This window comes from Eptatretus burgeri, chromosome 5 (assembly GCF_056783735.1).
Source record: "Eptatretus burgeri isolate ZD-2024b chromosome 5, Ebu_testis_v1, whole genome shotgun sequence".
Lineage (NCBI taxonomy): Eukaryota > Metazoa > Chordata > Myxini > Myxiniformes > Myxinidae > Eptatretus > Eptatretus burgeri.
This window is the reverse complement of record NC_140965.1, coordinates 53,808,653-53,836,552: the sequence shown is the minus strand read 5'-3', so window position 1 is coordinate 53,836,552 and position 27,900 is coordinate 53,808,653. Positions and strand designations below refer to the sequence as shown.

The following is a 27,900-nucleotide window of genomic DNA, read 5'->3' as shown; positions in this document are numbered from 1 at the left end:
TCTGGCAGGGGTTTTGGTATTTGGTTAGCCCAATGACACCTGCATAGCCCCACAGAGCTCGATTTTTCATTTTAGTCCCAAGGTCAAGGTCACAAGGTCAAGGTCACAAGGTCATGAACTTAGAAAATTTCGAATTTTGACATAAAAATCAGACGACCGCCCAAACTTTGAGAGCTAGGATGACAATATTTTTTATGCATAATCTTGAGGTCATTCCCCACCTAAAGTCTTCAAACCATTTTGCTCTATCTCGAACACCTTGCCTGTGGCGCCCCCTTTAAGTTTGTTTTTACGCTGATTTCATCAAAGTATGGATAATCCGAGGAGTGTGAAATGCCATATAGCTTATATGACGTTATATTGTTCCTGGAATGTTCCAGAGGAAGTTTTGCACCAAAGGTCATAATCCTTAACCTTTGACCTTTAAAGTTCACAAAGGTCAAATTTTCAAAGTTGTGGGAATCGAACCGGGTTTTCGACCTTCTTCGACGAACTAACTCCATTAAGCTATAGCACGTATCCTGTTTCCTTATTTTAATGTCCACAGCATTGTTTTGTGACCTTTAAAGGTTATGCAAAGGTCAAATTTTTTAAGTTGTTGAACGAATCCGGGTTTTCGACATTTTGCAGCTAATAACCTGTCACTCGTACCACATCATGTTGATCATTTTTATAACTTGGTCAAACATTATCACATTGTCTCATCCTTGACTTCTGAAACAATCTACATCGTCAAATACTGCTCGTGAACCATCCTCGTCTTCAGACTTGTTTATATGTATAATCGTGAATCGAAGAAAAGATTTGTATCCCAGGCACCAAACTTTAAGATAAGATCACTGGGACAAAAGTTTTAAAAGGTCTTACATTTCAAGCTCTGACTCGAGCCCATCATCAGACACAGGATTAAAAAACACATACAGTGTCATTTGTACATAACGTTGAGAGATTCATCATCCTGGTTGATAAGATTCTGCAAGATCAACTCAACACTGTTTTTCCCGACATCCAATTCACAATGGAAGAGGAAGCAGATCAACGGCTCTCATTTTTGGATGTTTTGGTTTCCAAGCAAGCCGGGGAGCTCCAGACAACCATATACAAAGGCAACCAATACCAACCAGATTCTGCATTATGGCAGTAACCATCCTGTGGCTCATAAGCGAAGTTGCCTGCAAACCCTTTTCCGACGAGTCGAAACGCACTAGTATTGTAGAAGCTAAAAACAGAAGAAAGGAAATTTCTACGAAAGTTGCTCCGTTTAAATGGTTTCCCCAACATTTTTGTGAACAAGTGAATGCGGAGGATGGTAAACGAAGAGGCTACATGACCCAAACCAAAGTTCTCTCTTGCCCTTCCATACGTGACCAATGTATCAAGCTACTGCTTGCCTGTTAGTCCCGTTTGAAGTTTGCATCACACATAGACCTGAGGCTACCCTTAAACGCAGGATCATGCAACCAAAAGACCGATTGAATTGGGAGGACAAATCATCTGTCATTTATATAATAAATTGCAGCAACTGCACAGCCCACTCCATTGGAGAGACCTCGCAGAGATTAAAAACAAGGCTACCTGAACACCATTTAGCCGTACAGAGAAAGGATCCACTCTCCCAGGTCGCAGTGCACAACATCGGACAAGACCATCAATTCATGTTCATTGAGGTTGAGTTGATCGCACAAGTGAACAACCGAACGTCCAGGCAGCTGCAAGAGGCCTGGTATTCAATTAATAGACATATCGATTTACACCCGGCGTATCAAGCATTACATATATAGGTCGAGGCTTGAAACTGGGCCACTCAAGGACATTTATTTTTTTCCTCTTTAGCCACTCCAGCGTAGCTTTGGCTGTGTGCTTCAGGTCGTTGTCATGTTGCAAGGTGTACTTCCATCCTAATTTCAGCTTTCATGCAGAGGGCAGCAGGTTTTCCTCAAGGATTTTAATGTGTTTTGCTCCATCCATTTTTCCTTCTATCCTGACAAGTGCCCCAGTACCTGCTGATGAGAAACATACCCATAACATGATGCTGTCACTACCATGCTTCACGTGGTGTTATTTGGGTGATGAGCCGTGTTGGGTTTGCGCCAAACATAACGTTTTGCATTTCGGCCAAAAAGTTCCATCCTGGTTTCATCAGACCACAAAACTTTTTTCCACATGGCTTCAGAATCTCCGGAGTGGTTTTTTGCATACCGCAAACGGGATTCAAGGTGGGCTTTATTGAGTGATGGCTTCCTTCTTGCTACCGTACCGTACAGGCCAGACTTGTAGAGTGTTTGGGATATTGTCACATGCACACAGTGACCAGTCTTTGCCATTAAGGCCTGCAGCTCTTTAAAAGTTGCCATTAGCCTCTTGATGGCCTTTCTGATCAGTCTCCTCCTTGCTTGGTCATCCAGTTTGGAGGGAAGGCCTGATCAAGGCAGGGTCTTGGTGGTACCATATGCCTTCCACTTCTTACTGATTGTCTTGACTGCTCCAAGGGATATTTAAGGCCTTTGAAATATTTTTATACCCATCCCCTGATCTGTGTCTGTCCACAACTTTATCCAGGAGGTCTTTTGAAAGCTCGTTGGTGCTCATGGTTGAGTCTTTGCTGTGAAATGCACCTCCCAGCAGAGGAAACCTACAGGAATAGCTAATTTTATTCTGAAATAATCAGAATCACTACAATTTAACACAGGTGGAGGTCAATTAATTTGTGTGGTTTTGAAGGTGGTTGTTTACATCTGAGCTAATTTACAATTGCTATTATGAGGGGATGAAAACTTATCCAATCAAGATATTCTAGTTTCGTATTTTTCATTAATTTTCTGAAATTTGTGGAATTTGTTTTTCTCCTGGAAGTTGTGGGTTGTGATGTGTATATAAAGTCTGATATAATGCAATTTAATTCCAAGCTATAAGGCAACAAAAGGAGAAAAATATGAAAGGGTGTGTAGACTTTCTCTTGGTACCACATATATATATATATATATATATATATATATATATATATATATATATATATATATATATATATATATATATATATATATATATATATATATATATATATATAGTACTGGGCAATGCAGGGTACCTCTCCCACAACTTTCCCTCTCTCCTCCCAACCTCTTCCTCTCCCTCCTCCCACCTCCATTTCTCTTCTCTCCTCCCACCTCTCACCTCCACCCTTCCCCTCCCTCCTCCCTCAAAGGAATTTTCACACGGTGTATATTAAAGTGTACATGTAAATACTCACTTCTAATAAAATAATTAAAATCATATCTCTCGTCAATTTCCCCAGTTGCCTCCCGACTAATTAATTATTATAGATAGTGGAGGACCCACCCTCTGGGTGGGTCGAGTTTGCACATTACTTGCTGAAAAATATATATTCTGTGTTGTGGAAGAAGACTATCGATGTTTGTGTGGTGTGTGCTTGAAAGGTTCTCGATGGTCTAATGGCTATGTTCCAATTGCAGTTAGTGGGTGGGCTTGGGATCCTTGTGTCCTGATTTCAAATCCTAGTATCCTGAGTTCAAATCCTGCACCGTTGAATTACTACCAGGTGGGGTTGACTCAGCCTGTCATCCTTCTGAGGTCGGCAAAATGAGTACCAGCTTGCTGGAATGATTGAGCCATTTAAGTATCCTGTGTTGGAGTGGCGACCCATCCAGGATTGTGCCCAATAGCCCAGTAGACTGCTTCGGCAGCACTGCTGCTCTGTACAGAGTATGATCCCAATAGATGGATTGGTCAAAAAGGTCGAATCTCTCAAGCATGTAAAAGGGTCGAAAATGGTCCAAGTGGTCTCAAGTGTAAATATTCAAGCTTCCAAGCTGTCTAATCTGTCTGAAGAGTACAATGGATCTTTTGGGTTGAAAGGGTATTTTGGGTCTAATGGTTCTTTGGGGTTTAATGGGTATTGGAGGTGCTAGTGCGTGGCCGTGCGTATGTGGCCGTACATGCAAAAAAAAGAGAACTTTGAAACCACGTGCAAGAAACAACAACTACACAGTCCGTTCCTTCGCTCTCGCGTGGCCATACGTGCAAAAAAAAAAACTTTCAAACAACCACACAGGTCGTTCCTTCACTCTCGTAAACGACGACTGGATTGGGGCATTGTGTTTATCTATAAATGCAGATAAGAAATCGAGAAATTATTAGAATACAGTAAGTCATCACTATCCGGAAGTCCGTACGTTGTAACCCGTAAGGGGGAACGCACTCTAACTTGGCCATAACTTGGGAACCGCTTGTCTGATTGATTAATTTCAAACTGTTTGAAAGGCAAACAAACAGAGATTGCTGGAATTATAGATAGAATAGAAGATAGATACTGTGGGTGCAAAACGCTAAGCAACGTGTCCTGTCATTGGTAACTAAGGCGCCCTTTCCCCATCGGCCATGCCGACACAGCAATGTGTCCTGTCATTGGTTTGGTAAATAAATGGCCATAACTTGGGAACCACTTGTCCGATTAATATCAAACCTTGAAAGGCACATACTCAGGTCCCCAGCAATATACCTGGCAGGTTTCAATTAGATCGGACTAGTGGTTGTCAAGAAACAGTGGTCACAGACACACACACACACACACACACACAGATACACACACAGATTGCTGGAATTATAGATAGATGAAAGGGTCTTCAAGGTCATAAATGGTCGTATAGGTCTTTGGGGTCTTAAGGGTCTTTGGGTTCTTATGGGTGTTTTGGATCTTTTTGGTCTTAAGGTTAAGGGTCTGAAGTGTCTTCCTGGTCTTAAAGGGTCTTTGGGGTCTTTAAAGACTGAGGTGGTGGATGAAAATACCCTAAGAACAATTCCCGGGTTGGACTTTGTCTGTGTGCCAAATTTGGTGGTTGTTAGCCCAGCGGTCTTTGCAATAAACACAAACATACATATGGACTGGCAGATGACAAATATTATTTATTAGGTGTGTTTGTGTCTGTGTCTTTGCACATACACACTCATGAATAGGTCGTTTGGCCCATCTTGCTTATCGTTCCAAATATCCCATGTGATATGATCTTTATGGTTTGCAAATAGAACAGCTGTGGTTCTTAATGTCCCCTTTGAAGGACAACATGCTTCAGGAAGTGGCACTGCATTGTCCCATGTTGTATTTTCACCATGTTTTCACCCCACCACTGAAAGTGGAAATAGGTTGTGTGTTTCACCCTGTTTTCCTGTCTGTCTGTGTTTGTTTGTCTCTGAGCAGGAGCCAAAAACGATTTACTTACAGGAGAGATGCGGCCAAAAATGATGTATAGGATGATATTTCAAAACGTTGTGGACGGATTATGACAAAACATGGTGGATGAGTTGGGAAGGTGACAAGAACAAACCGATTAGATTTTGGTTAAGCTCCAGATGCAGATCTGGCCTATCAGTGGGATACTAAATGTAAACTGGTCAGCCTGGCGGAGATATGTGCTCTACCAAGTGCCGTTCTAGTTATAGCATTTGATTCCACTGCTAACCTAAAACCAGACCAGTCTTTCAGACATTCTCAGGCAAATATTTTACAATTGGAATTCAAGTTGTTGTTTTTTTTTTTTTGTGTTCCACAGGCGAACATCGTTCAGAATGGATCAGTGAGACGTTTGACCAGATCCTGTGACACGCAATTTTCCTTCCCCATTGGCATCTGCATCACCTCCAAGCAACCCTACTACACTGCACTTACCGACTGCCTCTCCAGGTACGCACGACACGTTTTAAGAGGTTCACTTCATTCCGATGGGCAGCACAGAAGTGTCATTGCGATACTGCCAGGACATGAAACTTTGCACGCTTGAAAAGGTGCAGTTAATTTTTTTTATATCTACAACTGAAAGAACCAGACTTCTGCTTTTTTCCTCTTTCCTGGCAATGATTTTGGGAAGGCACTTCGACAAAGCAAAAAAAGGAAGTGGGGTGAGAGAGAAGGAAATTTTGCAACAAGGAAAACCTTTCTGCTTGCTGTTGATTGTGTACTCTTTTTTTTTTTTCTTGCATGCGAGTAGTATGGAAACGCTTTGTGGACTTTGCCAAACTACAATATGTGGATGGGTTGAGATTTGAAGAGGAAAAAGTGGAAAAATTTGAGAAGTCTTATATTTGTTGGAAGTGAAAGCGCAAACACTTTATGCTTTTTAAAAATACATAATGCAATGAGATTAAGCCCCATGGACTAAAAAAAAAAACTTGTAAACGGAGGTACACTTGTACAATGTACAACATATTCCAAGAAGACTCAGACAGCTTTGGTTGTTAATATATTTGGAACCACAAAAGATACAATGATGCACTTTGGTTTATATGATACAGAAACTCATTAAGTTTTGTGCACACCATCAATCCACTTCAATTTGAGCTCCATTTGTTGCGTGTTGAACATCAAGGTGGTGCACGAGTTCTTGCCATGTTTGGCTTTGCATGTTTGCGTCCACGAGTGCGCATGCAGCTGTGATCCGCAAACAAAGATCCTGCAGGTTTGCCACCTTGGTGTTGTAGGCAACATTTTTGATAAACCCCCACACAATAAAATCAAGGGGGGTTATGTTTGGCGATCGTGGGGCCAGGCGGTTGGTCTTTCTCGGCCAATCCAGCAACCTGGAAATTTTTCATGCAGGATGGGTCGACTGAACTAAGGCCTGATGAGGGGTAGTTCTGTCCTGTTGAAAAATGACACCAGGTTGCAGGTGTTCAATCTGTGGGAAGACAAATCCTTCTGACATGATCATGTAAATTGTTAAGGTCACTGTATCCTCCGCAAATAAAAACGGACCCACCAAGTGATCGTGGAGAAGGCCACGCCACACATTGACCTTTGGACTTTCACGTATGTGTTCACTGACCATGTGGGGGTTTTCATAGCCCCAGATCCTCACATTGTACCTGTTGATCTTCCCCAATACTTGAAAGCAAGCTTCGCATGTAAACTTGACCTTTTTCAGGTAATCTTCGTCATCCTCTACACGACTGATCATTTCCAAGGCAAATGCTTTGCATTTGGGTCTGTCATTTGGTTTGAGCTCCTGCATAATCCTCACCTCATAGGCAGAAAGCTTCAGTGTTTTATACAAAATCCTGTGTACAGTGGTGGTTGGTAGTCCCAGTTCTCTGGATGCACGTCAAATTGATTTTCTGGGACTTTGTTGAAATGATTCACACACTCGTTCAACATCTGCTGCACTTGTGCTTGTTTGTTCAACTGGTACTTTTGTTTTTCTGACAACTTCCAGTCTCATTAAACCTCTTGTACCACTCTCTGATCCTAGTCTGCGATGACGGATTCCTTCCATACCTTGAACAGAAATTACACTGAACTTGCATGTCGGATCTCGTCTCGATGAACCATTCGACGCACCGAGCTTTCTCCTCTGGAGTCACCATTTTATTTTACATTAAACCACCAGACCTGAAAATATAGAAAACTTTGAGTTTCTTAATCATATAAAACAAAGGATATCATTTTATCATTTGTGGTACTAAATATATTAACAACCAAAGTTATCCAGGTCTTTTTGGAACACACTGTATGATCCTATAGGCATGGGTGGATCGAGATACTAACACTGCAGTGAGCGTGGGTGTTCACAGCATAGAGTTTAGTGTCCTGCTGTATAAACCCTCGTGGTGGTCCAGCCAGGGCATGGCCCTTTGGAAGCTCTGGTATTCGGATGGTTTTGAAGGGAAAATCAGGGTAATTTACATCAACGCACATATCAGAAGCTGTCTTATCACCAAACTCAAATACTGATTTTGATGCAGTTATTACAAAAAGTGACACAAAGTATCTGACACACCTTTACCAGTGAAAACTGGTTGGGTATTCCAAACACCATGGAGGCATATATTGGCTGTTTCACAATGAGGGTACCAAGTTTATCTCACAACCACTAAAAATTCAAACTCAATATTTTTATATTTTTATTTCTCCAAATACAACATTGTTCATGAAAATACTTAAATCCAAATTTTTGGAGCATCTGAATGAATATTTCTTATTAAAAATAATACCCCAAGGATGTTCGGAGAGTATTTTTTAAACTACAACAGTCATGAATACAATTCAACTATAACCACAAAATAACAACACTATCAAACTTCAGTGGTTTCGATATGTTCCACAAGTATTATTCCATTACTGGAATTATGATTCAGTATACAAATGAAGTATATTTGTAGAAATATCAATAAAAGACTGAACTAAGTTTCAAATATCCAGAAAAAAGATATGTTTTAATTACCACTGTCACTAATAGCACTGCATATGATGGAATTTAGCACAAAATTTTAAAACTACATGTACTTTTCTACATATTCTGAAAAAAATTACTAATTTATCTCTGTAAATAAAAGTTTACCACCACAATGAAAAATATGAAGAAAATCACATTTCTTCCGGAGAGGACATAATTTTTTGACATGAAGCAATACATTCTGTACAAGATATAACTGCAAAGTAATACATTTATCTTATAATGCCAATACAAAATACACCGAGTAAGGGAATCACCAGCAGTTGATACACCACCAGCAGTTGATTAATCTGCAAGCAGAAAAGTAGAAAATCTGCATAAAGCAACAGGCATACATACGTCAAATATTTTTGTCCTCTCCAGAAAGTAATATTATGCGCTCTTTTATGGCTTGTATTGTACCAAATATCTGTATATTATTATTTGGGTGTAACTATATGTGATGATAGATGTTACTACATATTTATTTTTGCAAAAAGTGATCATACGGTGGGAATTATGTCATATTTCTTTCTCAGCCAACTAAGCATGTTCCAGGAAGCCCAGGTTTAGCCTTCAAAAACAAGAGTAAATGTGTTAAAAGTAATCAAATTCAGCATACTTTATAAACAATAGTCAATATTGTGCTGAATGAAGCAATAATTGTACAAAATTGAATGTCATTTCATGTGATTAATCTCCTGTTGAATGCCACGGAATAACTTTCCGGAGAGGACATTTTTGACATGGACATTCAATCGGTGTTGTAACAAGATAAATTACATAAATGTAAATACCTTTCACTGATAATGGATATTCATGACCATGTCAACCTAACAAAACATCAAAATTTATAGCCAGCAAGTAGTTTCCTTATAACTCGTGGCAGTTTAGGTGTTTCCGGAGAGGACACATTTTTGACGGACACATGTAAGGCAATCAGTGCAGGCCATGCAAACAGAAGGTTATTGGTTACACTCAAACTTTGTAGCATAATATCAGTGCAGGTCTATACACACTTGGTAAAACACACAATAAACTGTTAAAAAGACCCTTTATTTATATAGAAAAATTATTCTACAATATGCATTTCCGGAGAGGACATTTTTTGACGGACGAACGGTGGGACATATTTATTGAGGGTGAAATAAATATTCATAGTCTGAAATGAATAATATCTTGTGGACAAAGTACAGAAGAGGTATTAAATTGATGCAACAACAAATAAAAGTCCCAATTTCTGCTTGTATTTGTTTATACACTGTGAATGCAGTGTACCTGGAGAAAATGAGACAGCTATTTGTCAAAAAATGTCAATTTTTATGCCATTCTGCCTAAAATTGACATTTTTTTTGTCAAATAAAAAGTGGTCCAAGTTGTGCCATCACTAGTACCAACTACTGGCCCTAATGACAGAGATACTGCAGCCTCTCATTTAGCTATTTAGCATGCAAGGGTACAAAATACCAGAAATGACCATGACTGTGAAACAGCCCATATATGAAGATCCTTACAATTTTGCCAAGGTGATCACAAGGGTCTGGCGAGACCCATCAACCATTCACTCTTTGTTGTTGGCCGGTGGTAGGTTTTCAGTCTCCTCATTGTGCTGAAGATCTGTTCTGCTGTACAGGTTGTCACAGGAAGTGTGAGGAGTATCCTTAGCAGCACACAGAAGTTAGTGAACTGGAGGGTATTGCAGCTGCTTTAATCCGCTCTTGCAGGGATTTGGTAGGTTTTCTTCTGGTACTGTTACTTGCCCACATGGTTTCCCAGTCAAGCACTTCCTTTTCCAGTTCATCTTGATTTAAGCTGGTGAATTTCTTGCAAAAAAAATCTCTGCTTTTGTTTTTTCAGACCTCTGTGTGCTTTAATTTGGGTGTAGAAATTAATTGCAAACTTCCAGAATACACCTCTGACTCTTGGAAGCGATTGCGAGAAGATGATCAGGAGATCAGTAGATAATCCCAAAAATGTAGTGTTACTGCTTGTAGAAAGTACTGTTTTGCATCTTTGGCTGATTGGTTACGGTGTGGTTTTTTTTTTTCTGCCGTTTCACTTGACAAGGTGATTGGGGGTGCTCATCATCATCACCATAGCTGGCTTTTATCTGGCCTCTTGAAACCAGGTCTCATGGTACTGATTCAGATTCTTCTCCTCTTGATGATGATCTGCTTGGTCTCGGAGATGACATTGTCAGCTTGGCTCAACTCCATGCACTGTCCTTGAAGCACTGTTTTGAGCTTGCTTAGAGCTGCCATGCCATGTTTGACAACTACTAGCGGCAGAAACTAGTCATCTGTCTCTGGAATCAATTAACTTGTTATCAGTAAAAGTGTTCAAGGATAGTTACAATGCGAGGGAACGGGGGGCACAAAGATGTAAATTCATCAATCCATCTGGCAGGGATCCATCTGGCAGGGCAAATGTTTGTCAACTGCCCACTGGCAAGATCAGGTTGCAACTCCTGCTTCTGCTTGAAGGAGTGTCGATGCTTTGGCAAATATGAAAAGAACAACCAAAACTTCAAGTCATTTAACATTGGTTCACATTGTGGTTTCTTGACATGTTTCATATAGTTCCAGATCTTCAAATGTGAATCTTCAATGATGAGGCTTGTTGTTCACTTGTATGTGAGTTCATGGTCTCATCGGGGTATACAAGATAGACACCACAGGGACTTTCAGGAAGGAAGGCAGGGAAGGCAGGGAATTTGAAGGAGGTGGGTTTGGGGTAAATTAACGGGGGTAGAAAAGATCGTGGTTTTGGATGGGACATGATAAGAGGTGCTGATGAGCAGCTGTTTTGAAGACCTGGAGGGAAGAATGAGATTGAAGAGAGTGTGGGAGTTTATTCCAAAGGTGGGAAAAAAACAGCAATGAAAGAGTGAAAGTGAGCAGTGATTCATGATTTTGGTCGTTTTACCAGAAGGGGGTTGTTGGTAGACCTTGAGTGCCATGTGGAAATATGGTGGGGACATATTGCAGACAAAGCATGGAGGCAAGACTGGAGAGGAGATGGTAGAAGACAGAAAGACCACCGATCTGCCTCCAGTGAGAGAGTGAGAGGCTCAAAGACTCAGCCTCACCGTGGGAGCCTGGTTAAAACATCACCAATGATCCTAAATGCCTTGGTTTCCACAGCGTGAAGCTGAGAAAGGTGAGAGGCAGGAGCACCAGCCCAGAGGGGGGAGAGCAGTCCTCCATCAGGCTACAGACGAAAGCTTTGTATGTGGTCAGGAGCTCAGGTGAGCCGAGGAAGGACTTTGCATGACGGAGGATACCCTGTCGGTGATTGGCTTTGGAGGGCAGGTTGGAAAAGTGGCTTTCCCAGGAAAGATCATGGCAGATGGTTTGACCCAGAAGCTTGAAGGAAAGAATTTCTTCCAGAGGATTGTTGAGAAAGTAGATGGGGGGTGTTTTCCAAACAGTCCTTTTGGAGAGACTCAGTGAGAGTGTGAGATTTGTCCGGATTGAAAAACATGTTCCACGTGTTGAAATATTTTGTGATTTTACCCAGATGTGCAGAGAGTGATGAAGCTGCTGCTTCCCAATCTGAGGGATGACAGATGATACAGCAGAAGGTGGAATCATCAGCAAAGAGATAAAGAGGATTTTCCAGAGAGTCGGAGAGATCATTGATGAAAACCAGAAAAAGAACAGGGCCCAGAACACTACCTTGAGGAACTCCAGCCTGGACAGGAAGAGGGGATGAAAGAACTCCATTTGGGGCCACATGTTGGCTGCGACAGGAGAGGAAGTCTGCGAGCCATGAGTGGAGATGGCCTTGGATACCATAGCAAGAGTTTGAGTAGGGCAGAGTACCAGACCATGTCAAAAGCACGTGATATGTCGAGGGAGATGGCTCTGATTTCATGTCAGGCATTGAGGGCTTCCATCCATTGTTGGGAGAGCAGAAGCAGCACATCCAGGGTAGAGTGACCTGGTCTGAAACCAAATTGATGATCGGAAATCAGGCCATTGGAGAAGAGGAAGGATTTGATGTCTGAAGCAATGATGGATTCCATAACTTTGCTGATGATTGGGAGAAGGCCGATTGGTCTGTAGATGCAGGGATCTGTTTTTGCACATTCTTTTATGCAGAGTGGTGATGCTTGCTGATTTCCAAGCAGATGGCAGATTACATTGAGCAAATGAGAGGGTGATTATACAGAGAGAGGGTGAGCAAGAGCAGAGGAACAGGTTTTTCGGACACGTGGGCTGATGCCATCTGGAGCGGTTGCAGAATCTGAGTCGAGATTTGACAGCAAGCTCTCCACCTTGTCAGACGAAAAGGACACAGAGTTCAGGGACAGTTGGGTACGACTGGGTAAGGTGGGTAGAGAAAGTGATGGGTTTTGGACACAAGATTTATCTGCAAACACCGAGTTTAGGCATTCAGCTTTTTCACGTGTGGTATCAGCAGTGCAGCCATTTGAGGTAAGGGAGGGGATGGAGGGGGAACATACACCAGAAACAGATTGGATTAGATGCCACCAGGATTTGGAGGAGGGATTGAGGTTTGAGAGTTCAGACTTGAGCTTAGAAAGATGTTGTTTTCTGGCTCTCCTGAGGGTAGATACACACTTGTTCCCAGCTTTTTGGAAGGAACTAAGATTATCTTCAGTTAGGTTGCTTTCTATTCGGCAAAGGCAAGTTGTTTCAGGACATCTGCCTCACCACAAGCTTCAGTGAACCAAGGGCGGGAGGAAGGGTAGGACAACTGAAGACGAGAGGGGATAAATCTGTGCATGAGGGAGAGCAAGTTTCCTTGAAAGAATTCCCAGGACGAGTTGATGTTGGAGAAAGTAGCGATGGGACACAAGTCTAGGAGTTTGAGGGCTGCTTGGAGACCCTGCCAGTCAGCTTGAGTGAAATGCCAGACTTGACGGCACTGAGGTTGTTCTCCAATAACAGCCAGAGATGTCTACTTTGATAAATATGTGATCAGAAGAACTGATTGGAGCATAGGAAGAACAACAGATATTTTCAGGCAAATTTGTCAAAATCAGATCCAGTAGAGATGGATTACCATTGGTCGAGATCCGAGTCAGGAAGTTGACCGATTGAGTCAGTCCCAATCAGTCACAGAAGTATTTTGCTGAAGTGCTATGGCAGGTGAGACCCACACCTAGTCAACTAGCATGATGACAATTGAAGTCACCACATTTGAGGAAGAGAGAGTTCAGATGAGAGGATAGAAGTAGGTCCATGTTTTCAGATAGTCATGTGTGAATGGAGTCATCACTGTTAGGTGGACGGTACAATAAACATATAAACATGAGGTGGGAGTGGAGGGGAAGCCATAGCCAGAGGTATTCCTGGGGGTGTGGGGGAGTGAGGGCAGTGCATGGAGAGTCAGGAATAGAGTCTTTGATGAAGAGAGCAACTCCTCCACCAGGACGAGGCTCAGGTCTGTCATACCGGAGGAGGGAGTAACCAGGGAGAGATACGAGGGAGTCAGAGATGTCTTGAAGGAGGAAAATTTCTGTGAGGCAGATTGTCTGTTTTGTCAGTGGCAACCTGTATGGAAAGATCTGTCAAGTTTGAGTGAAGTCCCCAGATATTTGAGGTCCACACTGTTCAGGAAGAGGGAGGGGAGGAGGCTTTGGGTGCAAGGGAGATGAGGGGAGGGGGAGGGTAGGACAAGGGAGGAGGGGGGTGGTAATGAGAGTTGTTGAAAGAGTGTGGGGGATTGCAGAAGAGCGAGGGGAGTGGACTAGATGAGGAGGAGAGAAGGCTCTGTGGTGCTGGGTTAAGGTAAAGTGGGGAGTAATATGAGAGGGGGCAGAAGGCAGTTTATTATTTTAGGAGGTGGAGTGATGAGATGGAGGAGAGTGGGCAGCAGAAGGAGGCAGCTTTGTGGATGTAAGGGGGGTCAACTTTGAGAAGGGTGAGTGAGGGGAGTGAATGGAGGGAGAAGGGTGAGTGGGGAGAGTTGAGGGAGAAAGATGAGCGGGGAGTTTTTGCGAAAGGTGAGCGGGAAGCTTGAAGAGGGAAGAGTGTGATGGTTGCTTTGAGAGGGAGGGGTGAGGGGGGTGAATTGGCACTGAAGTTGGAACAAAAGAATGGTTGATGGAAAACAAACATTCATAGCAAACTGGGGTTTTTTATTTTTTAGTTCAGAAATGCGATTCAAGACATTTCTTGAGTGATGCAATGAAGGCGAATTAAGAGAATGGAGAGAAGAACGTAACAGCTGGGACGTTTTAGACATTGTATGAAGGAAATGTCGAATTGAGAGCAGTCTGTTGAAGTGGAAAAAGAGTCGTGAATTACGATACAGTAATGAGAACCACACGTGTGAAAGAGGATGATGAAGCATTATAAGAGACTGTTTTTTATTATTATTATTATTATTATTATTATTATTATTATTATTATTTGTATTTTTTTTGATAAAGATTATATAAGAATAGGTGAAGAAAGGTTGAAGAAAATATCGTGAGGTGAATGATCAATTTGGTGAATCGTGAATAATTTACACTCTTTCAGTAAATGTCGAAGGTCAGTGTCATAAGGCGGTCTGAAAAAAATATTCCCATCATTGGATCACGGGCGCCGGGGGAGGCCTACCCTTGGCGTTCGCTTTGTGATCGCAGCTATCTACTTAATAGTGGAAGGTTTCCCAAAATATTTTGACGACGTGGGCTTGGATGCTTCCTCAAAAGGACAATTTCAGTATAACACTGTTGAGCAAGTGTCATTTATTGTCAACTGCTCAACATGTTTCAATCCTTGTGGACAATGTTCCACAAGGAATGACATCAATTTCATTCCATCGACCATAGACTCGCTGAATGCCAAAGCGATAAATGCCAAAAACAAAAGATAGGATTCCCATATTGAACATGAAGCATTTGTCTGGAAAGGAATCATTACAGATAAACAAGCCGTGTGCACTTGACTTGTCCTTCTTTCAGCCCTCCTGCTGTTCAGTTTTCTTGCAGAACTCAAGTCCAGCTCACGTGACCAGATTGAAACGAAGTTGTTGGAGTTTTCTGCCAAAATGGCACTCATTCCTTGTCCTCCTGTCGGACAACTCTACCTGGTAGGTGTTCAACAACGTCTGCAGTGCAACTTGGTCAAAAATCAATCGATTGCTGCATTTGCTGATTTAAAAAAAAAATCTATATTTTCTTTTCTTTTGGGTACCTTTTCATAGCCTTTTAGTTTCCATCCGATCAGTTGCCTGGAGGGCTTTGATATAATCAAACAAAGTGTAGATTGGCATCACATGTTGACCAGACAACGTTGGGCAGCTAGATTGGCCCTCTGTAAAGGTCATCAGTGAGCTACTTGGGTTTTTATTGACCGTGAAAACATCATGATAATTCTTCTGACATGAGCTTGGTTTCCAAAAACTTAGAATTCAAATCCATAATACTTGCTGCTGCCTTCAATTGGATTTAACCAACAACCTCTGGGATGCCAATCCAGTGCCCTCGCCATTAGGCCACCACATTACTTTTCTAGAAATCAACAGGCCCATCAAGAACAAAGCCACAATAAGTCTGAACTAATCTCTCCCTTGTTTTTGAAAACAAACTACAATCATCTTGATTTTTTTTTCTATCATTGTAATCTGACTAGTTATCTTCAGAACAACAACAACAACACCTTTGTTTGCAGAAATTTACTTTGAAGCCTCTGGAAATAATTTTGCCACCACCGTTTGAACCCGACCAGCTGCCTGTTGACCTGGCACTCCACATTCCTTTCCTTTGCTTTAGTCCCAGCCAGGTGGTCCAGGTAAAGCACTGTCGTTCAAACATTTTCACTATAATGGCCTGAATCGACCACAGATATCGGGTCATAAACAATTTCCCCATTGTCTGCAGATTCTCACATGTTTGCTGACCGAACAGCAGGTGGTTCTTCTTTGTTCCAACATTGCTCTTCTCACACCACTGGCAGAGGCTCTGCTAGCTCTGCTGAGACCTTTGCGCTGGCGACACGCTTTTGTGCCCATACTGGCTGACCAGATGCTCGACTTCATTGAAGCTCCAACCGTGTTTCTCATGGGTTGTCATGTTCAACACCGACGCACTGTACAGCAGGTGTGACTGTGTGCGGAATTTCTTGCTCAACCAGAGGCTTAACCACATCTCCAAATGACTTTTGTACAAATTCATTCCAAAAGCATAAAGGTGGGCCAAATTTAATGTTGAGCTTTTTCTTCATTGAGGGCAGAATCATCGCTTGGATGTCCAAGTTAACTCCCCCACCCCACCAGTATACCTTCCATACATTTTGCAATTTTTCGACAACCTTCTTCAGTTTGGCAGAAAATGTGCTATCTGTGCCCCCCCCCCCAATGTGGGCACTTGGCCTTATGCACATAATTGATTGGCAGTTTTGGAGCCCGGTAGGCTATCTTTGAATTGCATCACTCCACTGATTAAAATATCCCTTTCCCATTCGCAGGTGGAGGATTTGGTGATGGTGAATGTGGATAGTCAAGCTATCACCAGTGCTGGCTGTGACACCTTGATTAATGTGCCCAATATGCCTTGCGCAGCCAAACAGCAGTTTCTCAACAGGTCGGCCCATGTTCCTACCTGCATGTTTGCCTACGTTTTGTCTTTGTCGTTGGTTTTACAGGGATGTGCATGTGTGTGCTATAAATACACAAGGTTGATGACATTTCAGTGTCAGGATACTAATGAGCTTTTCCACATGTTCCTGACATCCACTTATTTCTTATGCAAATAGTGACGGGGCTTAAGGTTAAGGGAGAGGGGGTAAAAATTTCCAATATCAAGGATTCTGAAATGTGCATTATTTACTACATCTCTCGAAGGGAATTGAACGATTGCCATCATTTTTAGCTTCATCCTGCGAAATTTAGCATCATCCTGTGAAATTGCAATGATTTTTGAAGACCTTGGCCTTCACGGCATCAACATGTGAAAGATATCATTTTGTTTCGAGTACTGTCTCAGCAGGACAGTACTGTCTCACCTTCGAAGCCTAACTATACATTTGCAATGACCATAAAAATGCATAATTTGGGATTTTTTTTTCTTTTCGTTAACAAATGTAAGCACGTGGTTATAACTTTTCCACTGAGTTTAATGAAGACAGCTGAAGCTAATTGGCTAGCTGACTGTTTTTTATTTATTTTTATTTTTTTTTAGCAATTTGGAGAGGGAAACCAGAGCGAATCCATTTTGCAGGATGCTTCATTCTTTATGTGTGGATGAGAGGAGACTTAAGAGCAAAGAGAAAATGAGATTCTCAAAGGCATACACAGTTATTATTTGTGTTGCCTTCCTTCCTGGAAGAGAGTTTCTATTAATTTTGCTCATTACCTCTGCCACTTAAGGTGAAGGAGGTTATGTTTTCACCCCTTTCTGTCTGTTTGTCTGTCTTTGTGTCCAGGATATCTCGAAAGTTGGGGATAGATCCGGATGAAATTTTGTGGACAGGTTCGGTTTGCGACAAGGACGAAATGATTAGATTTTGGTGAAGATCCGGATCCAGATCCGCATACGAGGATTATTTAATTCATTTAAGTAATTCTTCACCATTGAGATATCGGGCCAAAAACGATATAGGACTGTATTAGCATGATATTTCAAAAATGTATTGGGACCGATATGTTCTCTTGGATCAGGCATTATGTGGCGGAGGTATGCGCTCTACTGAGTGCCCTTCTAGTTTATAATTTCTCTGCAAAGTGGTTGGGCAGACAAAATATTGAGTGGTGATGCGGTAATGAACTCTCCATCTTTCATTAAGCCATTGGAGAGATGGTTTTGTTTGACTTTCAAGAAGGTAGAGCTGAGCAGAGATTTCGTCTTCCTTGTGCCAGTGTGAGCCATGATATGTCTTGCAGTCGTACTGTATTTTACACTTGTGTACCGTGGCATGCAGAAAACGATTCGGATGCTTGCATTTTGCAACTGTTGCAGTTTGTACTTGGTAATTTATCATGTGATGTGGACCAGGCTAATGCAGAATACTGCGAACTCGTAATGATGGGACTGGGAGTTCAAGACTCGAACGACTCGACCGTAGAGCTTTCCTCTTCAACTGAGCTTTCTTGGAGCGTTCTCAAATGCAACGGAAACCCTAACTGTGGTCATTCAAAGCTTCTCTCTTCAAAAGAGTTTTATTTTGATGCCTGCAAATGGATTTTTATGCTTCTTTTTATCTGTTTTACTTCCACTTTGATTTTCCTTTGTGATCCTCTTTTGCATCGTTCATTGGGACGCATGAGGCACAGAAACCGCAATGTTGATTTCACGTATTTAATCTGCGTCTGTTTCATTTGATTAGATCGTTATTACATTCAGTATTCTTCCTGTTAATGTCCATTAAGTTTAAGGTTCTGAGAACCTTAGGGCTTAGCTCAGCAGTCACCATTAAAGTAAATCGACCAGAATTGGTGGCATTCTGATTTGAGCATCTGTTCTGAGTCTGGGAGGTCGGCGGTTCAATTCCGACTCTGGGCAAGTCATGCTAAAGATGAAAAAAAAAATTTTTTACCACTTCCTCGCTTGATGCTCGGCATTTAGAGGATATGTTGGAATCCCCTGGGAGGAGGGTGTGGTGGGAGAGATTTAATCCTAAAAATGCCTGATTATCCGCAGAGAGAGAAGCTGCATCACAATATGGTGCAATTTATACCTGGAGGGTTCCAGGAAGTTACTTCCCCCAAGGTCATTGTGTGCACGTGTGTGCGTACGCATTATTCATTTGTGATAGCTCTTCCATGAGCTTGAGAAACTTGGCAAAACAAAAGAACACCCTTAGCTGTATTTCCAGCTCACATCCAAGCATCGAGCAGAGTGATGATTACATGGGCTGCCTGTTGAGTCAGTGTGCAGGCACTTAATATGCAGTACGACTTGGAAGTGATTGGACAAGGAGAAAGTTGCACCTTTGATGGGAGTCGCCAGCGGAGGCGCTTATGGCAATGGCAGATGAACCAAGCCGTCAGCGATGCTGCCTTGCAGTTCGTCATCACCTTGTTTCGGTAAAATGGACCTTGGCTTTTTTGTCGTGTTGTACACCGTTCTAATCTTTTTTTTTTTCAGCAAAATTACACTTTGACAATCTCTCAAGTTTATTCTAATTTACAACGTTATCATCATTTGATAAAAAGGTGATGTGCAAGTCTGTTACATGACAGAATACATACACACATGGGGAGCATGCGCCACAGCGCGTCGCTGCATCCACTTTCTGCCGGTACTCCAGGGGCCTCCGTCTGGCCATTACCCAGGTCGATGCCTGGCCCATCCCCATCTCTTTGGAATAGGACATTCCAGGAAGCCACCAGAAGGGACCGCCTCAGGTTAACCCGAGGAGATCGCCCTCTGGTGGACGACACCTCAGCACCACCCCGACACACACCACCGTTTGTTTTGCTGAGTGAAGTGTTTTGTGGTGGTTGAAGTGCAAATCCTGCCACCAATCTCATAAGGAAGGTAACGTCCACAGATGCAGTTGGCACCAGATATGAATGGCCATTAGCTCGCAAGGAGCTCCTCTGCCCTTTAGCAGGTTTTGTATTTAATCCTTCTGAGGGACTTGGTGGTGGGGGGGGGGAGACAGTTTGGTCACCAACACTCCACCATGAACAGTTTACAACGGGTTTTACTTGATACCCATAGCAAGTCACAGATCCGATCTGGCCTGACCTCTCACAATCAGGGATGGGTGTCCCTGTATCGGCTGGAGTGCTTTGTGCCATCTATTAGTGTGCCACAACACAGGGCCCCCATCCTCAAGCTATCCCCCAACCACACCCTCCGAGTAGCCAGATTACAAGCGCACACCACTACACCCAGCAGAATGTCTTTTTCTGTTTTGTCCTTTTAGAAGAAACTGATGGATATACCTGTCGACAATGGGTGATCGGATGCAATGACATTCAGTAGGACTGAAGGGCCACAGAACAACAACAACAACAACAACAACAAAACTTTTAGGCTTGAAGCCATAATGTCATCCTTCATGACAAAAGCCTACTTTCATCCGAGCTGAAAGGATGAAAAGTTGAAAATAAATTTTGATGCCGGAAGAATTGTAAGATTTTGCTAGTTATGCCAAAGGAAGTTTGGTGTCAACGCACCAAAGCACACACTGAAGCAGACCCCGACTTCTGGTTCTGAGTCTGCTGCACATGGACAGCAGTTTCTCCTTCCAAGACTCCATCAAAGTTAATTTTTCGAGACCACAAGTCCATCGTGTCTTTTTGTTATATTTTCATTCCTGTTGCTGATTGTGTTTTCCTCCAATTTTCCTTGTTAAACCCTGCTATGCCTTGTTGTTTGCCTTGTAGTCAACTTTGTGTCTGTGTAGCTCAGGACAAGTGCTCAGTGAGCAGGAGTGCAAATTCTGTCCCTGCTCCAACACCATGTAACTCATTCCACTTATTTTATTCCAAGTACTGTCACTTCAGCTTCCTCAAGTTTATCCAATTCCCCTAACTCGCATTAATATATATATATTTTTTTTTTCACTCCGAAATGCCAACTCAATCTGTCTGTACTTTTTTTCCTGTAGCACATTCTTTATCTCTTCTTTTTCTCAATATCTCCAAACCGAATCTTCATACAATGAAATGCGTCTTCCTTAAAAAACTTCGAAAAACTGTTACGGTCGCCGGATTCAGACCAGTTTCCTGATCCTAATCTTGAACCAATGTAATGGTGGACCACCAGGTTTGTCTCATGGTCAAATCTGCCATCCGCACGATCTCCCAATTTAGCAGCGGACAATCATAAGAGACTGCACATCGTCTGCCGGGAAAGGCCAAACGGTCTTTACTTTGGTTTTCAGCACAGAGAAAACCCAAATGAGGATCTGTCACTGCAACCGGGCGTCCATCGAATAAGACGGGCCGAGCGATTTAATCAAAGGCAAGCTGGGTGTAGATTTAAAATGGCCTCCTAACAAGGTTGGTGCCAAACTTCAAACAGTCGTGTGTTTAATACGCACCGGGGTGATGATGCCAAAGAAACGAACCACGTACAACCATGTCACAAATGGTGAGAACGGCTTTTAATTAATAATTACATGATTGGGAGAATGGGGAAAGACATAAAATATATATATATATATATATATATATATATATATATATATATATATATATATATATATATATATATATATATATATAATGGTAATTATTTTATACACTTTACAATAATCCCCACGTGCCCACAATAACTCGATCAGCTTAAACTCAGTTATCTTAACTCATTCATTCGACGGATAGATCAACCAGATAGGGAATGACAGGACATAAATGTGGAATCTTCTTTATGTGTGATGGTTTGTGCAAGGTCCCCTCTGAGTCCGTGTTGATGTACTGAATGCTGGTGTGGGGCTGGGACGAAAGGAAGAGAAGGATGTTCCCTATTGCATCCCTGCCCAACTCCTTTGTAGGGCTTGCTCACAGTCAATTCACCGAAGCTCCGTCGAGCTTCCATGTCTGGCTCCTTCAGGGTCCTGCTCACAGCCAATGCTATTCCAGCATGTCCATTCTGGACCCTGTCCGAACGCCATCTCTTGGTCTGAGCTCCCATGGGCTATAATTATCTCGAGACCATGTGCTGAATTGGTTCTTTGTGTGAACCAACTTGTGCCGTGACATCCTGACCATCGTCATGGTGTTCGGGGCTTGTACCCGCAGCGCACGTCCAGGGAACTTCCAGATGGAAACCACCCACCCTCAATGGAGTGGCTGTCAGCATTTATTTAAAGGAAAGCATAAAGACAGATAACAAAGGAATGATCTAAGGGGTCATGAAAGGGAGGGCTGGAGAGAGTGGGAGTTTGGACACGTATTGAGGGGGAGGGGAATCATGATTATCAGTTCCAAATACAGGACATTCTCCCAATACACACCATACTCTTATGCTAGACATTTACTAATGACATGACTAGGCTATGTTACTTCTATTACCCCATACCACGTTCCCGCAACAACACATTTAAAAATCCTTCCCTTTCCTTATTTCCCCATCAGGAGCACGCCACGTGTTCTTTCTCATCACGATCTATTATTATTATTATTATTATTATTATTATTATTATTATTATTATAATTATTATTCACAAGCATTACTTTCCAAAACCCTCTGACTTCTAAACACTTTGTCCGTCTACCCTCCTCCAATACCTATAGCACCACTTTCCTTCAACAATCATTCTTTCCACCCCTCCCACAATGTCTGTCTTAGTATACCCAGATTAGGAATCTTGATAAGACGAATTTGCAGAGGTTATCTGATCATGACAATCAATACCACTACACATCCTTTAACACTGTCAACTATCTTTGTGGCAGTACACTCCACCACATGGACATGCCCGCATCCTTCCAATCTAACTCATTCTGTGGTCCCCACTTCAGCATCACTCCACTTCATGTCCCCTCTTTCTGTATTCACCCTCAACCCACCCCCTCAAAGCTTCCCCTCAACCCACCCCCTCAAAGCTCCCCTCACCCCACTCCTCAAAGCTCCCCTCACCCTACCCCTCAAAGCTTCCCTCACCCCACCCCTCAAAGCTCCCCTCACCCTACCCCTCAAAGCTTCCCCTCGCCTCACCCGACCCGCTCAAAGCTCCCCTCACCCCACCCCTGAAAGCTTCCCCTGAAAGCTTCCCCTCAACCCACCCCTCAAAGCTTCCCCTCAACGCACCCGCTCAAAGCTTCCCCTCAACCCACCCGCTCAAAGCTTCCCCTCAACCCACCCGCTCAAAGCTTCCCCTCAACCCACCCCCTCAAAGCTTCCCCTCAACCCACCCGCTCAAAGCTTCCCCTCAACCCACCCGCTCAAAGCTCCCCTCACCCCACCCCTGAAAGCTTCCCCTCAAAGCTTCCCTCAACCCACCCGCTCAAAGCTTCCCTCAACCCACCCGCTCAAAGCTCCCCTCACCCCACCCCTGAAAGCTTCCCTCAAAGCTTCCTCAACCCACCCGCTCAAAGCTTCCTCAACCCACCCTCAAAGCTTCCCTCACCCCAGCCCTCAAAGCTCCCCTCACCCTACCCCTCAAAGCTTCCCCTCACCTCACCCCACCCGCTCAAAGCTCCCCTCACCCCACCCCTGAAAGCTTCCCTGAAAGCTTCCCTCAACCCACCCCTCAAAGCTTCCCTCAACCCACCCGCTCAAAGCTTCCCTCAACCCACCCGCTCAAAGCTTCCCCTCAAACCACCCGCTCAAAACTCCCCTCAAACCACCCCTCAAAGCTCCCCTCACCCCACTCCTCAAAGCTCCCCTCACCCTACCCCTCAAAGCTCCCCTCACCCCACTCCTCAAAGCTCCCCTCACCCCACCCCTCAAAGCTCCCCTCACCCTACCCCTCAAAGCTTCCCCTCAACCCACCTGCTCAAAGCTTCCCCTCACCCCACCCCTCAAAGCTCCCCTCACCCTACCCCTCAAAGCTCCCCTCACCCTACCCCTCAAAGCTCCCCTCACCCCACTCCTCAAAGCTCCCCTCACCCCACCCCTCAAAGCTCCCCTCACCCTACCCCTCAAAGCTTCCCCTCACCCCACTCCTCAAAGCTCCCCTCACCCCACCCCTCAAAGCTCCCCTCACCCTACCCCTCAAAGCTTCCCCTCACCCCACCCCTCAAAGCTCCCCTCACCCTACCCCTCAAAGCTTCCCCTCACCCCACCCGCTCAAAGCTCCCCTCACCCCACCCCTGAAAGCTCCCCTCAAAGCTTCCCCTCAACCCACCCGCTCAAAGCTCCCCTCACCCCACCCCTGAAAGCTCCCCTCAAAGCTTCCCTCAACCCACCCGCTCAAAGCTCCCCTCACCCCACCCCTGAAAGCTCCCCTCAAAGCTTCCCCTCAACCCACCCGCTCAAAGCTCCCCTCACCCTACTCCTCAAAGCTCCCCTCACCCCACCCGCTCAAAGCTCCCCTCACCCTACCCCTCAAAGCTTCCCCTCAACCCACCCGCTCAAAGCTTCCCCTCAACCCACTCCTCAAAGCTCCCCTCACCCTACCCCTCAAAGCTTCCCCTCAACCCACCCGCTCAAAGCTCCCCTCACCCTACCCCTCAAAGCTTCCCCTCAACCCACCCGCTCAAAACTCCCCTCACCCCACCCCTCAAAGCTCCCCTCACCCTACCCCTCAAAGCTTCCCCTCAACCCACCCGCTCACACACACACACACACACACACACACACACACACACACACACACACACACACACACACACACACACACACACACACACACACACACACACACACGCCCCTCCTCTTGCTTTCTGCTGATCTTTTTATTTTGTCACGTCCTGATCCATTGTATGTTATAGATCCTCCACGAGCCTCGGCTTTACAGATAACAAAGAAACAGTGAAAGTGCAGACAGCAAATATGAGGGATGTCCCTGACAACATGGCAGACAAAGGGACAGACACCATGATATTATTTGTATAGATTTGGACTTTAAAACAACCATTTATTCATTTAATTTGTGAGATGATTAAATATGAACAATTGTACAGTGCTCCTTCCCAATTCCATATTCAGGTGATGCATGACGTCATCGCCGGCCACCGAAGGAAGGGAGTACTCGGTTTTTACTCCGTTTGTTTGTTTTCTTGTTTGTTTGTTTGTTTGTTTGTTTGTTTGTCCAGGCGATATCTCAGCCATCCTTTGAGATAGGAAGCTGAAATTTAAGGATAAAAGTGAAGATGTTTTAACAAAAACGTTATTTTACATATTTTTTTTACTAATCAATTAATTGATTGATTACTTAATTATTATCCATTTATTAATAACTTATTTATGAAATTTCTCACCCTGGCAATATCTCCGGCCTATTTTGATCTCGGAAGCTGATATTTGGACACGAGAGTGAACAAGTGATTTGGTGATGAAGGGTATTTTTGATTTCTTGATCAATTAATCGATTAATTATTCATTTTCCAATGAAATAATTTCCAAAGAGTTACAGATTTGGGTAAAACGGTGGTGGTTTAGGTATGCTATTTGGCAACTGAATGAGAAATCAATTATTTTATGATTTTTATTTGTTTTAATTATGCAACTGATCTATTAATCAATAAATTATTGCACACCGCTCCCTCCAAATCCGTCTCCATGTGCTACGTGACGGCATCGCCGGGTGCCAAAGGTGCCCCGGCAATGTCGCGCATTGGAGGATTTGTTATTTATTTATTTATTTGCCATGGGGGCTGTGTACTTTGAATGTACCACTACTTCTTCATGTTTTTATTTTTATTTTTCTTCTTCTTTTTCTTCTTATATTACCAGTTTTTCAGCAGTTGCTTGCTTCCATTACAATGTATGGAAGATGTATTTCATTACGTGCAATTTATTTATGCCCCTTTCAGAGATGTATCTCAACACCTGAATTACGAGCATCGGGTCTTTAATAGCGAGCAGTTCCTCAAAGACAAAGAATCACTGGATCTTCCGTTCTACACAAAGGCCAGTATAAGATTGTCAACGAGATCAATTTGCCTATAATGCCAATTTTTACTTAATAACCGGCTTGGAAAAGAAAAAAAAATTGATTGTCAAGATATCAAAGAACTTCCAAAAATTGTTTTTTGGGTGCACTGAAAACATGAAGTCGTGCAGACAAATTTTGTTTGAACTGCTTTTTTTTGCCACATGAGCTCAGGTGGAAGGAAGGAAGTCTTAGTCGGTGAAAGCTTCTCATGAGTGTCTCTTTTATGGATACAATAATAGGTGCTGAAGACAGACATGTTTATCACCTTCCTGAAAGAGCGATTGAGCAGAACAACAGATGCTTTCTCACGGATTGAGCAAAGTACTCGTTCTGAATCTCAGAGGTAGGTGTGGCGCTAATACGTTTGTTAATGCATTGGCTTCTTTGCTGTCGTTGTCCGTATCCTTGTCTGACAACTTTACTGATGGTTCTCTATGAGCCTTCATCTCTGAAAATAGAAACCGACACAGGCATACCGAGACACACAGACACACACACACACACACACACACACACACACACACACACACACACACACACACACACACACACACACACACACACACGTCAACGTTGAAGAAAAGGTCATCATGAACACGAGATTCTTAAATCTCGATTCTACTCTTTAATTACCCATGGGTTTAAAGAGAGGTCTCATCACTACCTCGAAATTATCCTTGAAGCAATGGTAGGGTTTATTATAAAGCCACTGCAGTTACTTTGTTGATGGTTCACCGCTAATGATATTTGGAAAGACATTCCGGGATTTTTGTTCAGCTGTGATGAACAAGCTGCAGTATCTATCCAAGTGAGGATATCCTGTGCCTTGAAGCAGAATATTGGAAGGCGTTAAAGTTCCCAGCATGTTTCCGTTCTGGTGCTGGTTGTAGAAGTCATGAGGTTCTGTTGACAGTACGCACTCGAGCCACAGAATGCTGTTGATACAGGGGAGGGATATTGATCTGAGATTGTGGGATGCTAATTATATAAGCAAGCAGATCTATCCTGAATCCATTATAGCTTCCTCAGTATTGTTTCGATTGCGCACATCCAGGTGAATAGTGTATATCCAATCACACTCTTGATGTCAGCCTTGTCAAAGGTGGAGAGGTCTTTAAGGGTTAGGAGGTAAACCAGTAATTGCAGAGTGCTCAGTCTTTGCCCTCTTGTATCAGGCTGCTAACATTAGTGGGGCAGATAACAGCAATTTTTGAGAGGAATCGTGCAAATGATGATACTAGCATCAAATTTGGCACATTTGCTCTCCAGGGGATTGTAATCAAATCTGCCTGATTGGCCATTTGAAAATCCAAATTTTGAAAAATTTGAAAAAATAAAAAACTTCAAAAAAGTCAAGATCATGAATCAATGTTGGATGCTGGCTGAGATTGGTGAATGTTTCAGAAACATCATCAAAGACGTTCCAAGTCTGCCATGCAGTTTTCTTCCCTTTACCACGGAAGGCAGACACGACGTCACATCCAGTGAACGCATAGAAGTATGGGATCCCTCAAGCTTTCTCAGGCCCTATTGCAGAAACTACCTCATGGACTGGAATCCATCGCGCCTTGGTTCCTTGGCGAAAGGCAATCCACATGTTCTCAAGACCTAGTTCCTGTAAGGATGGCAGTACAGATATTGCTATGACGAGTACGTCCATGTCATTAGCCTTAATTATAATGGACTTGCTACCATCCGTCGTTGCATCCCTGGCGTGTACAAATATTCGAGTGTCAGCTTCTTCATGACAACATGGAGACACAGCATCCAGTGACTTCCTTGTGTTGCTAATGGCATCTTCTCCTTTTGTGACAATGGCTGTGCTTGTCGTCTGTGCTTCACACATCTTTTCCACGAGGAAGTGAAACAGCTCAGTCTTGTTGCTGTCATCTCGAAGAAAGCTTCTCCATTTACTTGGGGTCTTACTGGTTCCTGTCACTCTTCTTCTGATTCCTTGCCCCCTTTTCGACCTTGCCTCAGACTTCAGACTTGACTTCTTGTACACATCAAACACTACGTCCACCCTCTCGTACCTGGCACCTTAAGATTCCACCTTTGGGATGATGTCTTCTTTAGCATAGTCATCAAATATCTTTGAAGTGCGTGGAGGTAGGGCATTGATGAGTGCTGAGCCATCAATGATGACTGCATCTCCCCTTGGTTCTCTGTCTGGGATGTTCATTTGCGCTTCAAGAATTTCAGCCAGCTGTGACTTCAAATAT

General features: G+C 43.3%; 1 protein-coding gene across 4 annotated transcripts in view; it reads left to right on the top strand.

Moving 5' to 3' along the window:
• The window catches only part of DENND3 (DENN domain containing 3), a 127,974-nt gene that overhangs the window by 32,693 nt on the left and 67,381 nt on the right, over nt 1–27,900 (top strand). For all 4 annotated transcript variants that reach the window (XR_015058346.1, XR_015058345.1, XM_085881871.1 and 1 more), the window contains exons 5-12: nt 5,568–5,698; nt 15,161–15,272; nt 15,854–15,973; nt 16,063–16,281; nt 16,649–16,764; nt 19,050–19,205; nt 25,557–25,653; nt 25,918–26,021. Coding sequence is in view for 2 of the 4 variants with exons in the window: in XM_085881871.1 (XP_085737997.1) it covers nt 5,568–5,698; nt 15,161–15,272; nt 15,854–15,973; nt 16,063–16,281; nt 16,649–16,764; nt 19,050–19,205; nt 25,557–25,653; nt 25,918–26,021 (1,055 nt within the window). In the remaining 2 variants the exon portion in view is untranslated. The remainder of the gene's footprint in view (nt 1–5,567; nt 5,699–15,160; nt 15,273–15,853; nt 15,974–16,062; nt 16,282–16,648; nt 16,765–19,049; nt 19,206–25,556; nt 25,654–25,917; nt 26,022–27,900) is intronic.